This window comes from Magnolia sinica, chromosome 15 (assembly GCF_029962835.1).
Source record: "Magnolia sinica isolate HGM2019 chromosome 15, MsV1, whole genome shotgun sequence".
Classification (NCBI taxonomy): Eukaryota; Viridiplantae; Streptophyta; class Magnoliopsida; order Magnoliales; family Magnoliaceae; genus Magnolia; species Magnolia sinica.
The window spans coordinates 68,226,067-68,242,848 of NC_080587.1; the positions used below are offsets into that span (position 1 = coordinate 68,226,067).

At 38.6% G+C, this 16,782-nt stretch overlaps 1 protein-coding gene across 1 annotated transcript; it reads left to right on the forward strand.

The window, feature by feature from the left end:
- Positions 1 to 1,164: 1,164 nt before the first annotated feature.
- On the forward strand, positions 1,165 to 11,949 carry LOC131227839 (phosphoribulokinase, chloroplastic-like). Its single transcript, XM_058223651.1, has 6 exons — positions 1,165 to 1,676; positions 2,082 to 2,206; positions 2,799 to 2,883; positions 6,597 to 6,681; positions 9,494 to 9,738; positions 11,136 to 11,949. Exons 1-6 carry the CDS (start codon positions 1,272 to 1,274, stop codon positions 11,388 to 11,390), a joined length of 1,200 nt encoding a protein of 399 aa, XP_058079634.1. The 5' UTR covers positions 1,165 to 1,271; the 3' UTR covers positions 11,391 to 11,949.
- The last annotated feature ends 4,833 nt before the right edge of the window (positions 11,950 to 16,782 follow it).

Sequence of the window (16,782 nt, forward strand, 5' to 3'; positions counted from 1 at the left end):
GCACCTATTGAAGCTTTAGATGTTTCCACTGTGGATGATTTTCGGTGCTTAGGGCATCCAATTTCAGACCCATGATATCAACGGTTGAGATTTTCACAATTTGGTCCCAACTTTCCAAACTGAAGGCCCCAATGATCCAGTACCTGACTTACCGAGCACTGTACAATACATCGTAAACGTGGTCGGACTAAAGCGTGCCTTCGGTATATGCCCTTACTTGACTCGGATTGGGTGGTGACCCCAACGCTACCTAGCTAGCTGGTGGAAAAGCCCTGTGAGCCTAACCATGATGTATTTGTTTTATCCACACCGTCCATCCATTTCTTTAGATCATTTTAGGACACAAACCAAAAATTGAGACAGATCCAAAGTTCAAGTGGACCACACCCAGGAAATAGTGGGGATTGAATGCTTGCAGTTGAGAGCTTCTTAGGGACCACAGAAGTTTTGGATGAAGCTGATTTTTATATTTCCCTTCATCCAGGTCTGTATGACCTTACAAAAATGTTAGATGGCAAATAAACATCATGGTGGGCCTTAGGAAGGTTTCAACGATGGATGTCATTATCCCTACCATTTCCTTTGGTGTGGTTCATTTGAGATTTAGATCAGTCTCATTTTTTGGTTCATGCCCTAAAATAAGTTGGAAAAATGGATGGACAGCGTGGATAAAAACAAATACATTATAATGGGCCCACAGAGCTTTTCCACCAGCTAGCTAGATGGTGTTGGGGTCACGACCCAATCCGAGTCCCATTTTACTACACTACAGCAACTCATCCACCATACTCTGTCGAAGATGTACATCAATCCCAACCGTCTAAATTAAAATCCAATCGTAAATAGACATTACCCCAGAAAAAACTTCCCAGATTAGGCAATCTAAACAATCCGATTTCATCCACAGATTACTTCTAACCCTAACCAGTTTCCATCAACCATTCATTTGATGACCTCCAAGTGGATGAAAAAATATTCCGTTTATTCTGATTTTCTGTCCATACTCCATCCACAACAGGACCCAAGATTTAGACGGTCTAGATTGAAATTAAAAATCATCTATCCGTTTCAAACACACACCTCTCTCGACCTCAAGAAGGAAAACCTTTGTATTATCGTCGTCGCTGGATGATTGTATCTGAGGGCGGATATACACATAAAAATAAGAAAGCCCACCAACCTCTCCTACACCACCATATAAATTAAGCCCCCATAACAAAGAGAAACTCCTTTTCTCCATTCTCTCCTTCTCTTCACCCAAAGAAGAAAAAATGGCATACTCTAAGGTTTGTGCAATGGGCCACTTCGTGTCCACTAATCAAGAAACCTTCCCTTATCACCGTCCATCGAGATTGCCGTCCGGTTACGTGCCTCCCCCGATGCAATTCACTGGCAAATGCCCGGCAATCTCAGCCGTCGATAGAACGGTGGTGATTGGCCTAGCAGCGGATTCTGGGTGTGGTAAAAGCACTTTCATGCGTCGACTAACGAGTGTTTTTGGAGGTGCAGCTGAGCCACCCAAAGGAGGGAATCCGGACTCCAACACACTCATCAGCGACACCACCACTGTCATATGTTTGGACGATTATCATTCGTTGGATCGATATGGGAGGAAGGAGAAAGGAATCACAGCCCTAGATCCTAGAGCCAATAACTTTGATCTCATGTATCAACAGGTATGGTAGTGCATGTGTAGGAATATACATAGAAATTTGGTGTATTACATTATCTAACGTCCATTTAGTGTACATGTACATTGATCCGTACCGTCCAATTCAATTGGCCCATCCCTAGGTTTTAATCTAGCCTAAAAATTACATTAATTGAACGTCGATAATCATCCATTCAATACCTTGTATGTGGATGATTAATAGAAGCAGTGCAACTAACATAGAACTGCATTGATCCAACGGTTAGATTCACTAGATCAGTGCAACTACTATGTAAGTAAAGACCCATCAATGGAAAATTAAAAATGATGGTGATTGTTCATCAAATGGATGATACACCGAATTTCAGTGTATACAAAACTTATATATCTTTTTTTTTTTTTTTTTTTGGGTGGGGGCTTTTGAATTCAGGTGAAATCTCTGAAGGAAGGAATTGCAGTAGAGAAGCCCATCTATAACCATGTAACAGGTCTGATGGATTCACCAGAACTCATCAAGCCACCCAAGATCCTGGTCATTGAAGGTCTACATCCCATGTAAGTGCATCCCAAATTACCAAAATATGCCCCTGGAGGATTGCAAATGGTTGGACTATGAGGGTACTTTTGTAATTTGTGTCCCATAAGGTTATGAGAGGAGACTATTATGATAGTTAAGCACCACTTAAAAGTGGTTGTGACTCGTACTCCTCGCATGTGGAACTCATTTACGTCCATCCAGACCATCCAAATTTGAGGGCATATCGTGTAGGTAAGGTATGTTTAAAATCACACTGTTCAAGCAATCCTAACCGTTTAATTGGTTTTTATCAAATGGATGGTCAAGATAGTAAAATGGTTAGCGGTATAAATCCCTATAAGAAAATGAGATGATCTTTTTGATATATTGCTCCATCTGAAGTTAGGTTAACGATTTGGACGGTCATGATGTTGCTATTATTACGCCACGTGTGAGGTGGAAGAGTCACCACCATTTTAGCGATGAAGAACCGCAGCAGTCAATACCTAAATGATTATGTTGTAGGCATTGATGGCACTTGTCTGGAATCGCAACGGTTTTAGTGTGACGAGAGCTTCGTAACCATCGAACTGCCACGTGTAAGGCTGTGACACGTGCAAGTAACTGCAGGTTCGATCCTCGTGTGAGGGAGCTTCTGGATTTCAGCATATACCTCGACATCAGCAACGACGTGAAATTCGCTTGGAAAATTCAGGTCTGTGTCTTTTAAAAAGAACACATCTCTACCGTCCGCGTGGATCACATGTACTACAAACCACATAAGATTAAAAAAGTGGGCCCCTCTATCTGTGGGCCATCTGCAAAAGTTGTAGGAGAGGATTTTACGGTGCAAGTAGCAGCACGTAAGATGTCACCGTATGGATTCAGATCTGGCTCGACGATGCTCATGCATCGGACCGGGCATTTCTACCGTACACGTGTCACACATGCAAGACACCCAAATGGATTAAAACATGGATCAACGTAAGTGGACCCCACTAAAAGTTCAAAATGTGGGGTCAGCATTGTAGTGATCGATTGATCCAATCCAATCTTGATTTGGCTTTATTTTTTTGTAGCCGTCCATTTTCCTAACCTATGGTTGGGATGGCTATGATTGCTTAACGAAACTGATTCCTAAGAATCCTAAGCAAGCCATGATGGTGTCTAACAAATAGATGGATCAACTTGTTGATTGGACCGATTTTTAGGTGATCTTGACCGTTCATATTAAAGATTAATTAATTGAATGGTTAAATTTGCCAAATTAATGTAATGGAGGGGGATCAACTCATCAATGTGATTTTTGTAAGTGATGGACTATCAACGGTGGGAGCACATGACGGATGGGCCATATTAATATATGGATGATCGGACCTTTTCTATTATAATTAATGTGGAACTTCCGTTCTAGTCATTGATAATGTGGTTGGGAAAAAATCATATGGACCATCCAATCAAAATGATTTTTTGAAAAGGATGGTCCATCAAAGGTGGGCCTCACAAATTGGATGGTGCAGATCAATGATCAGAACTTTTATATTACAATTGATATGGAGTGTCCAATTTCTGATCCATTGATCAAATGCTAGGATTTTAAAGTGATTTTTGAAAATGATGTGCTATCAAGGTGGACCACACATGATTTGTGGTCCAGATTAGTGATCGCACCTTTTTAGCAGAATCAATATGAACTATGAACTCTCTGTAATTCATTGGATGGTTAGGATCATCCAATCGAAATGCTTTTCTACGAGGATGGACCATCAAAGGTGGGCTGCACATCTGAACATTTTTTTTTTTTCAGTAATAAGACCTTTTCTAGTGTACTCAGTCAGGATCATCCAATGCTCCAAACCATTCATCTGATGGTCAGGAGCATTCGGCAAAATGATTTTTGAAAGGGATGGCCCATCAAAGGTGGTCACACATGATGGACGGCCAGATAAGATGAATGATTGAACCTTATCTAGTATAATTAAAATGGATTGCCTATACTCTAAGCCACCACATAAAACGGTTGTTGGTTCTCAAAAAACAAATATATATATATATATATATATATATATATATATATATATATAGCAAACAAAACATTATGGAACAATAAACTAGAATAATAAAGAAGAATAGAGAGCTAAGGCATATTGATGTGGCTGCCTCAAAGACAAATATGCCTCTGTAGACATGGAAAGACAATTCAATTCCTCATGCACTAGTGCCAATAAGTTTACTCTCGAGATATAACAACTCTCCTCTAAAAGGAATAGCTTAGATTTGGTGCACTCTTCTGTTGGAAAAATGTGTTGGAAGTACTGAAAAATAAAAATAAAATGAAATAAAGTTTGATTATTTCATTTCACTAGGTTGAATCACGTAAAAAAATATACACCGTCCTTAAAGCGTGATTCGCCCCCTTATCAATTGTTGATGGATTATAGACGAATTGTTTTCATAATAAAACAAGTCTATCTACATCCGGCGTGCAGCAATCACAATGGGTTCACTTAGAAACAATTCAACGTAGTAGATCTTTTGGTAGAATTAAACAGTGGATGCGTTTACAATATTATATAAAGGAGATGTTATATGGAGGATCTGATGGAAGGGAAGATATTTATGTTTGAGTTGATGAAATTTGGAACGGAATAGTCCAGTTTATATAGGCACCAAGGAGTAGACCGTTGCTTGGTAGCCATCAATGATTTAGAACGTTTGAAAAACGTTTCTGACCGTTGATCATTAATTTTAACCATTTCTGGTCGTCGGATCGAAAGATCTAATCGTTTGATCATCATGGCCTGTCCGTTTTCGAACCGTTGTGGCTTTTAAGCCAGCTAGTCATTTTCAGAAACGGTTGACCGTTTCGAATTAAAAATCCAACCATTCTCAGTCGCCTATAAAGCCCTGGCTCATTTCAGATCCATCGCACCAATTCACGAGGTGCAAAGTGCACCAACTAGCGCCACTACAACCACACTGCCTACGCCCGTGCCCGAGCCTGAGCGTATGCGTGCATTCCAGTGCTATGCACTGGAACATGCAATCCAAGCATCTTAATCTCTAAAGCTCCAAGTAAGAATACTACACACATCCACATATAAACCTTAAATCTTCTCTTATCATTTCCATTGTAGGACAATAACACACACCGCACTTTTCTATTTGAAATTCCCAAAAATCGTTTTGGCGACAAAATTTTGAAATATTTGAAATACTTTTTCAAAAAACCACAAATCTCAACATCTTCAGAAAGAACGCTGAAGGAAAATTCAGAGAAGATGAAATTTTTGAATGATTTTATAATATAGATGATATGTCTTTATAAAGGAAATGTATGTAGATGTTAAAGCTCGAGGCACATGCCAACAATGTAATAAATGCATTTCAGCGTGTGCCAGCACATTAATTTTAGGTAAGTGTACAATAAATATCTTTTTATGTGCATGAGTATAGAATATATGCCGAGAAAATCAAAAGTGTCGAATAAAAAACACATCGCGCTGTGACCCCGTGTGCGCATGCAAAGTTGCTCCCATTACATACCTTTGTTTTCAAATATAAAATATTAATGAAAGATTTTAATATAAAGGCTGAGTTTTCTTAACAACTTTTTTTAATGCAGGACAAAACTAAATACAATTAAAGCAAGTTAATTAACAAAGATAAAATTTAATTTTTTTTAAAATTTTCAAATTATTTTTAACACTTATTTTAATCTAACAATGGTTTGGATCATCCAATCAAGGTACTTTAGACATGGATGGGCCACTAAAGGTTGACCTTTCAAATTTTATTTCCTCTCTCTCCATGATAATAGTGGAGTCGAGCATTATAGGAGCTAACATCTAACTGTCCAACTAATTACGGTCCACCATGATGATCAACCAAAACTCATGCCAACTGAAATCATCAGTTGTGCCACAGACCACCTGAAGTTTTGGGTGTTGCATGTACATGGTTTTCTATAGTGTAGCTTACCTGACTATTGGATAGCCGTGTTTTTTTAGAGCATTTAATCATCCTGGTCGAGTGCAACTGTTGGATGGATTGAATGTCATATTCACCATGAGGGCCCCAAAATGCTTGACTAAAAAACTTAGAAAAAGAATAGGTGAAAGGTATTTTAGTTATTTCAACCTTTGAAAAGATGTTTTAGAAATTACCATTAGTCCAAGCTTTTCTTGAAAAAAAAACAGAATCGCTTGACTAAAAAACTTAGAAAAAGAATAGATGAAAGGTATTTTAGTTATTTCAACCTTTGAAAAGATTGTTTAAGAAATTACCTTAAGTCCAAGATGATCTGGAAAAAAAAAAAACCAGAAATTTTGATATATTTTGGCAAATCCCTTTTATTGTTTCTTATTGTCAATGTCTATATTAACATTTTTACCTTTTCGGTTCTGTTTTATGTTTTTGATGTGGTAGAGGGATATGGCGGAACGCGGCCACAGTCTAGAAAGCATAAAAGCCAGTATTGGAGCAAGGAAGCCTGATTTTGATACATACATTGGTAAGTAAATGTACGTTTATGTTCTAACTTATTGAATTTCTAGCTGTGTTTAGCTTGTGGTGATTTGGAAATGGAGAAAATATAGTTTGTATTTTTGGAATTTTTTACTTTTAGCGTAATTTTTAGAAATCATTAAATGGGGTTCTTTTGTATGGTCCTGGAATGAAGAGATCTTTCTTCGATCCTATCTTATGATTTTTTTTTGAATTTTGTTAAAATTACAATTTTCAAAAATTATAATTATCATTATTATTATCATGCACCTGCCCAATGTAAAGAAAATTATAAATGGTCTACGTCCAACAATCTCTCTGGATCTAACGGTTTACCTGATATAGGACCTCCACAAAGTTGAGAATGAACGGTCCAACTAATTACTATTAAAGTAAATGAGTCTAATCACTCATCTAATTCTATAGTATAAATGACCTCGGATTACAATTTATGGCTTAGGTCGTTTAAGGGACAAGATAGATAGACAAATATTAATCTCTCAATTTTCTATGTGTAATGTTGTTGTTTATTGATATGATTTTTACTAGAGAACTTATCAATTATAAGGAATGATGAAGAGTTTGGATGAGACAAAAAATTATCGACTATTATCTTTATCTCCTTATCTAAATTTTCTTTTAAAGTTAAATTTGTAATTATGACGAAAGAAAGAAAACAAATTAATAAAAAAGATGTTAAACCTCATGTGACCCACCTACTAATGATTGCCCACAAGTGGATCCCACGGGCCTATGTTCATCAATAAAAGTATCTCCTAAACTATTATTAATATATTAAATCATCTAGAGGCGAGCTTAATGGACATAGATCTTTATACTCTCCCATAAAGTCACTCAATTTTAAATGATTTTAACTAGAGAATGCAGATTCAAAGTACATTGCTTAAATCTTGCATAAATATTGAATGCCATGTTGGTACATCTTTAGTATGTAATTGGAGTTATTGCATCTTAGTTGTAAGTGTCAAATTGGCTGATTGTCTATCTTTCACAAACACATGTTACCCATTTTATGATTGGACTAGCTTGAATTTTGGGCCATGGAGGGATCCACTTGATAAATGGTCTAAATCTCACAACACGTCCCATGTTGATACATCTTTACTAATTGGTGTTATCATGTCTTAGTTGTAAAGTGTCAAATTGTGTAATTGTGTCTATCCTTCACAAAAACATGTGGCGCACCCAATGATTGGATTAGCTTGTTTTTGAGACCATGTAGGGATTGACTTGATCCATGGCCCAAATCTCACACAAGTGTGCCATGTTGGTACATCTTTAGTAATACTTATAAGCGTCAAAATGATTTTCAAATTGTCAAAATTTCAACCTTTCACAAACACATGTGGCCCAGCTAATGATTGGACTAGCATGATTTTGGGGCCATGGAGGGATCCACTTGATCAATGGCCTAAATATCACAATGTGTGCCATGTTGATACATCTTTAGTAATTGGCGTTATCATGCTTTAGAAGTAAGTTGTAAATTATCAAATTTTACATCTTTCATAAACACATGTGGCCCAGCCAATTATCAAAGTAGCTTGATTTTGGGGCCATGGAGGGATCCACTTGATCAATGGCCTAAATCTCACAATACGTGCCATGTTGGTACATCTTTAGTAATTGGTGTTATCATGCTTTAGTAGCAAGTATCGAATTGTCAAATTTTCCATCTTTCACAAACAGATGTGGCCCAACCAATGATCAAACTAGCTTGATTTTAGGGCCACAGAGGGATCCACTTGATCAATGGCCTAAATCTCACAATGTGTGCCATGTTAGTAGATCCTTAGCAATTGGTGTTATCATGTTTTAGTAGTAAGTGTCGAATCGTCAAATTTTCCATCTTTCACAAACACATGTGCCCTAGCCAATGATCGAACTAACTTGATTTTGGGGCCATGGAGGGATCCACTTGATCAATGGCCTAAATCTCGTACATATGTGGCATAGTGGTACATCTTTAGTAATTGGTGTTATCACATCTTAGTTTTAACTTTTAACTGTTAAATTTGTGTAATTGTCTATCTTTTACAAACACATGTGGCCCACCCAATGATTGGACTAGCTTGATTTTGGGGCCATGGAGGGATGCACCTGATCAATGGCCTAAATCTCGCACATATGTGCCATAGTGGTATATCTTTAGTAATTGGTGTTATCACATCTTAGTTTCAAGCATTAAATTTATGTAATTGTCTATCTTTTACAAACACATGTGTGGCCCACCTAATGACTGGACCAGCTTGATTTTGGGGCCATAGAGGGATGCACTTGATCAATGGCCTAAATCTCGCACATATGTGCCATAGTGGTATATCTTTAGTAATTGGTGTTATCACAATATCTTAGTTTTAAGTATTAAATTTGTGTAATTGTCTATCTTTTACAAACACATGTAGCCCACCCAATGATTGGACTAGCTTGATTTTGGGGCCATGGAGGGATGCACTTGATGAATGGCCTAAATCTCGCACATACGTGCCATGTTGGTACATCTCTAGAAATTGGTATCATCACATCCTAATCTGAAGTGTCAAATTGCGTAAGTTGTCTATCTTTCACAAACACATGTGGTCCACCCAATATTGAACTAGCTTGATTTTGGGGCCATGGAGGGATCCACTTGATCAATGGTCTAAATCTCACACACGTGTCCCGTGTTAATACATATTTATTAGTTGGTGTTATTACATCATAGTTTTTAAGTGATAAAACCATTTTACCCCTCTACCAGTATCAGTTACAAACCACAGGAATCAATGAAATTTTTGTGTTTTGTCCCATACATACAGACCCACAGAAGCAGTTTGCGGATGCAGTGATTGAAGTCTTGCCTACTCAGCTAATTCTAGATGACAATGAAGGGAAGATTTTAAGGGTCCGGATGGTGATGAAAGAAGGGGTCAAGTACTTCAATCCCGTCTATCTTTTTGATGAGGGGTCCACCATTTCATGGATCCCTTGTGGACGGAAGCTGACATGCTCATATCCAGGCATTAAGTTCTTCTACGGTCCAGATACGTATTACTCCTCCGAGGTGATCATTGTAACTCAGTCCATATAACTCGCTTCAACTAGGACTCATATAGCCGAGTTGACTCGGCGAGTCATGGTCCACTTCTAAATGAGGTGCATAAATCCCATGTACACACCTACACGCAGGTGAAGTACCTATAGGTGGAAGCTATGTGGGGCCCACGTTGATGTCCGTGTAATATCCACTCCGTTCATCAGTTTCACTAGCTCATGTTTGGATTTGAGTCCAAAAATGAGGCAGTAAATGGCCTAGATCGATCGATCATATAGCCATTCCAATAATGATATTTATTTGTCATCCAATCCGTTCATATGGTCATACAGACATGGATGAAGGAAAAACACAAATATCTGCTTGATCCACAACTTCTGTGGCCCCCCAAGAAGTTTTCAACAGTAGGTGTTCAAGTCACACTGCTTCCTATGGTGTGGTCCACTTGAACTGTAGATATGTTTCAATTTTGAGCTCATGCCCTGACATGAGCTGATAAAACGTATGAACGGCTTGGATCAGACACATACATCACGGTCAGCCCACAGAGTTAACTCAGTACACAATCCGCTTCCACGTCCCTCGAGTCTGGAGACGTATTGGGTACTCCCCCGCCACCAGCCCGGTGGCTGATGGTCGGTGCTCTGTGGGCCCCACCATGATGTATGTGTTTCATCCATTCTGTTCATCCATTTTCACAGATCATTTTAGGCTTGATCCCAAAAATGAGAGGGATGTAAATCTCAGGTGGACCACACCACAGGAAAACAATAGTGATTGGATATCCACCATTAAAATCCTCCTAAGGCCCACTGTACTGTTTATTTGACATCAAATCTATTGATTAGGTCATACAGACCCAGATAAAGGGAAAAATAAAGATCATCTTGATCCAAAACTTTTATGGCCCCCCAAAAGTTTTTAATGGTTGACGTTCATTCAACACTGTTTCCTGTAATGTTGTCCACTTGAGATTGGGATATATCTCAATTTTGGTCTCATATCATAAAATGATCTAGAAAAATAGATGGACGGCATGGATGAAACACATAGATCATGGTGGGGCCCACAGAGCACCTACCATCAGCCATTGGCAGGTAGCAGGGGGAGTAGCCAATCCGTTTCCAGCGAGTCTGCTTATTGGATGGGACCCACCATGTTGATGGCGTCAGCATGGTGGGCCCACCTAAAGATTGGCTTGGATGGTGCACAAGTCCCACAGTTTGTTACGTGCACCTGCTGTATACGTGCATGTGGAGGTCCTTGTTGTTACTAAGCCCATGCACTTCTAGCCTGGTCGACTCAATCCACGACTCATCTGAGTCAGTAACTCAGCCTAACGATTTTTCGAACCTTATGGTGCAATAGCACCCTACTCAATGCTTTCTTCTCCTCCATTGGTGTAGGTATCTGTACTTGAAATGGACGGTCAGTTCGACAGATTGGACGAACTGATCTACGTCGAGAGTCATCTTCGCAACATATCTACCAAATTCTACGGTGAGATCACGCAGCAGATGTTAAGACATGCAGATTTTCCAGGCAGTAACAACGGAACAGGACTCTTCCAGACGATCGTAGGGTTGAAAATCCGCCACCTCTTCGAGCAGATCATGGAGGAAGGGACGGTAGAACAGCTCCAAGCTGCCGAAGTGTACTAAATAACTAAGAGGGCTGTTCGCATACAATGCATTGCTCAGGAATGTAACATGCAATGGGTACATAAGTGCCAATTTAGCAGGTGTGTTCAACATCCGAGCCATCCAAAAGATGGACCACACCTTGAGAGTCGCAAGGTGCGAAAATCAGGACGGTTCACTCAGTGGGCTGGGCACATATGTACATTGAATCAAACCATTAGTGGGTCTGATTTAAACCATCCATCGATTTTGTACAGTATGCCCACCTGATCAGTGGACCAGCCTGACAATTGGGTCAGGTGATCCTAGCAGCCATGCCCACCGTTTGTGCAGCTTGGATGTCATGGACGTGCGAGATGTTGGCACGTATGCACGCGTTGCATGGGAATTCTCATGTGCTGCATTGTACCCGAACATTCCTTTATGATTAGTACCGGATTAGCTATATAATGAACGGTTAAGATCAAGCCGTTGAGATCGTTAACTCCTTCATGCTCCTGTTTGGTGCATCAAAACATTTGGCCTTGTCATGTATAATGGAAAGATAAATATAAATAAAGGTGCGTTTGGATGTTCTTTCATCTTTTTTTTCTTTTTCTTTTTTTTTTCAGTAGGTCTGATTTTCTTTGCTGATCTGAATTTTACTCTCCCTGCATGTTCTAAAGTTGAATGATCATGAGATATGGACCGTTCATCCAGTGGACAACACCATCTGTGCCGTTCCCTGAACATCAGGCAAGTCTAGTAATCAGGTGGGACGACATGTGTTTGCCTAATGTGTGCCGATGATCAACTCCTTCAACCGACTTTTGTATTTTATGGCCCATTGGATGATTAGATTGACCTTTCAGGCCAAGATACATGCAGTGGGGTTCTTGCACACATGCCACATTGGTGCTTGTGGGAAGGGTAGGATTCAAATTGATTGAAGCCCTCAGCATCTCTTTTTAATGTTGTTTATGCCCAATCTAATCTTGTCAGATCTAGTGATAAAGATGATGCAACATGACAGTGAAATCTTGATAAGAAACAAAAGGGCGCTCTTTTCAACTGCTCTAATAGCCAAATCTGATTGGAATCAGAAAAGTTATGAGTAAGAGAGAGAGTAAATTCAATTAGCTATTATCATGATACACATGTCATAAAATTTATTCACGTAATAGAGTCGACTACTTACCTCAGGGACCTCATGAACAATAGTGAATAACTGACATAGGAAAAATTGTGAAACAATGGGAAGAATATTATTATCTTCTTCAAGTAATTAAAACCTTGAGTCCGCATGACCAATAAAAAATTAATAAATTGAAATTGCACTGAGAGATGATGCTTAAACTTCCCAATTACATTACTTATAAAGCAAAATCCTAATTTGTTTAAAAGTTACCAGAAATAGTGAAATTCTTCTAAAGCTTAATTTGCCACAAATGGAAAGTTTAGATGAACTTTATTGGGACATTTTCGACATTATTGCAAGTAATCTTTAAAAAGAATTTTAAAAATCCTAAAATTACAAAAATAATAAGATAAAATAAAAATAAAAATTTTAAAATTAGTAAAATTTTCCTAGTGAGCCGGAGGGGTGCATTTTTTTTGGCGAAACGGATAAATTCGGCTAGCATAGTAGGCTAGTTAGCACCGGAAGCATCATTACATAAAGATAGATTAGTCATGTGTTTCATGATGATGCCTGGATCAAAAGTTACAAGAAATTTACGGTCCACACTTTGAATGGCAATTTCTCCCTATTTTGAATGAATTTCTTTAAACTAGATGTGCCTTGTGCCTAGTTACATCATGCCCTAAGTATGAACAGGCCTAGTTCTAGTAGTTACTGCTTCCGTTTGGGTTTTTTTAGTCTAGCTGTTCTAAGAATATATCCGCGGTTCACTCTACATCAGTAACAATCAAAATACAATCATGGCTAGAAATGAATTTGGCCGATGCACCATAGCATCATACAAAAGAAACCCTTACGAGCCGAAACCACTCAAGTAGATGTGAAGCAACGTAAAGGCAACAACAAATGACCGATTTTACAATGCACAACACATGTTCGAGCAAAATAAGGACTACCAAACATCTACACATGGCGTCTTATAAAGAATCCTTGTTTACGATCAAGTCCGTCTACACTATTATGTTAAACCAACTTTAGCTTATGAGTAGCGTAATTCAGTCTGCCTGTGCTGCTACATTGGATCGATTTAACTTATCATGTAATTCTCTTCCTCAATGCTCAAGTCACTAAATGACCCTAGTTTAGGACATCGACCTCAACGCCATAGTTGTTGGATCGTCGAGGATTTTCTCATTCCTCTTTTATTTGTAAGTGCTTATCATTGATAAATATGATTTCTTTTCATTTTCTGATTATTCTCATGTTGTATTACTCGATTGATAACTGTTATCACAATGAGAAAAGGTCCTTCCAGCTGAAAGGCAAAAAAAAAAAAAACTTACTAGAAGGACAAACCCTTTCTTCACAAATCGTCTGGTCTATATTATAGGTGGGTGAATAGATGACCAAATGGCCAACATCTTCGTCTCTCCATCTATCATGACACTTGGGGTCAAAGGCATGAGCCGTATCAAGCAATAGCATATCTAAATCTAAAATTATGCACACATGTCAATAACCAAATTTCGAGCCATACAAGTCCATGTCATGTAACTATTGTGTTTGGATGTCCCATTGAACTGTAATAATTAGTTTAATTACATGTAGTCAAGCTTATTAATCATTTGATTATCATTATGATCATTGTTGTTGTTATTGTTCTAGCCGTTGTAGCTATTGTTGTTGTTGTTGTTGCTAAATGAGTGGCAATGGGTCCGGTTTGGGTTGGATCAAAGTCAGCCAAAGCTCAACCCATTTACTAAAGGGGCTAAAATTCAGACTAACCCGACCTATGACCCATTGCCCTGCGTCCCAACTTGACCCACTTAAAACTCATCAAGCACAAGCCCAAACTGACGCATTTAGTTGTAATGGGGTTGGGTTCAACGAAAACAAGTGCCAAAAGGTATGCAGATCCCAGTCAAGGGTGCACATTTACATTCATCATGGGTATGTATCTATTCTTAGCACCTATTAATCTGTTTTGGACCTAGTAGTGTTGCGTCATTTGGCCCAACTTATTGATAAGCCACATGGACGGCTCAAGTTGGGTAGGGTTCAACCCCAGCCTAACCCATTCACTTAAGGGGTTATATGAATGGGAATAAATGGGAGGCATTGGGAAATGGTATTGAGAGTAAATGCGACTGATTTGAAATCTTAAATAAAGATGATGGATTTGGGAATAATTGGTGTGAAATGTTCTTTTTTTCTCCTTACAAAGGTGTCGATGCACTACTAATCCATCCTACATGTGACACGCTGATGATACTCCAAAGCAATTCATCAACTGCATCACTTAGAATTATCCAAATTGTCCAAACATTGGATATCTAAATGGACAATTTTAAAATGTTGGCAAGTTGCTTGTTTATGATCCTTACCTTTGTCGCCCACTTGAGGCTCAAAATTTCTTCATTTTTTTGCGAAAGTATATATTTCAATAAGCTTCTTACAATCATTCTGTCAAATATCCAATATGTACACTAATTTGGGATATTAAGGCTGATTTGGAATATTATATATGCTCTTGTAAATATATTGAAGAATTTCAATGCATTTCAATTCTTTCCATGTACTCTCATCCGAATAAAATATTTAGACTCAATACATTTCATTTATAGACTACCAAACACAATTGAAGATTCCATTTACACTTGATTTGAGTGTAATTGTAAAATAGATTTCATTTATAAGCTCCCGAATGAGCCCAAAATTATCTATATTTCTAACCCAAGCCCGTTTAGCTTTGGCCCCTGATCCACCTTGGAAGTGGGTCAGCTCAATTGATTCATGGACGGACCCTACGCATTGACACCCCTAATTACTAGGGTTGCACGATTATCCTTGGGGGCACCAGATTGTAGGTGTGGGACCATGGTTGGTTTCTCCAGGCCATTGAAGTTGTGATCCCTATCATGGATGTCGGTTGACAAAAGATGCTTCACCAATTCGCTAGCTCTAACATTTCCATGGTTAAGAAGAAATGCACCAACAGTTCACATCCAATGGAAAAAAGATGAAAGATTTCATAGTTAGTGTTGCACTCCAATTCAATCAAATAAAACCACTCTAGTGACCAAGGGTCTAAAAATTGGATGCATGTGTATGTAAGTAGGATGTGTGGACGTGCTGAAGGCTGCCCAGCTTATGGTTTGATTGAATTGTTGGTGTCCCCTTCACCAAGACTAACAGATTGAAAACTAGTATTGAAGATCCAAAGTCCTCTTGGCCGCCAAAATTGTGCTCCGTTCAAGCAATTAGTGAAAGGAAAGTAAGTTAATCCTTTCAAATAAGTTATTTTTGCCTCGTGACAATATATATGGGTCTATGACTTTAAGGACTTGTTCCTTCACCAACACTTTTTCAAAACACTTTTCAAATGAGCAAAGATATGCATTTAAATTAAATAAAGGCTAAATATTGCCAATTTCGTTAAGTATTATACAATAAACGTTTATTCCAACTGACAACTAACAAGACAACCAAATAAATAAAAAATAATAATAAGGGATAAATAACTTAAATACCTATTGGAATAGACGAATCGAGGATAGACGAATCAAGGCGGGAGTGACCAGCCAAATTAGAACTCAGAAGAATCACGATCTAAACTAACTCTACTCTTAAAGTAACACAGCGAGAGCTACTAGACAGTAGCTAAACTAAGCTAAGAAAAGGAAAAGATAAATTAAAAATAGACGGATGTGTTTAGCGTTGGGCCCTGAACTCTTCTTCAATTGCTCCTTTATAGATTATCGAGGCAATGAAACCCTTGTTGCTTCTGGATCCTTTGTGCCTGTATAGCCAGCTCGAATATGAAAATCCCTTTGATTACTAGTGGCTTGGATTCGGCAAGAGGACTCTGGCTAAACTCAAACTCCTTGGTTTCTCGGATCATGATTCGTTGAGGGGTGTCTGTGATCCATTATGCATTAGGCCAAAATCTGTCGAAATCCCTTTAGTTAAATCTAGGACTAGATCTAGATTAATCTTGGTCATTTCATGTCTTCTAATGACATCCTGCTTAAACAGAATTGGCCAGAGGTCACCAAGAGGCATCGGATGGTCTGGATTGGGTCTCCTCTTGCATGTTCACCATTCACTGTAGGATGACTTTGGATGCTAGGAAGATGGGCGGACAAGATCTTATCTTCTCATCCAGCTCTCCCATTGCCTGTGTCCCCATCAATGGATGGCTTGAGATTACCCAATGGAAGTCACTTCGTCCAACATATCTTGAAAAATCTTCCATTTTAGAAGCACTGCAAGATATGGCCTCCCCAAAAAAAA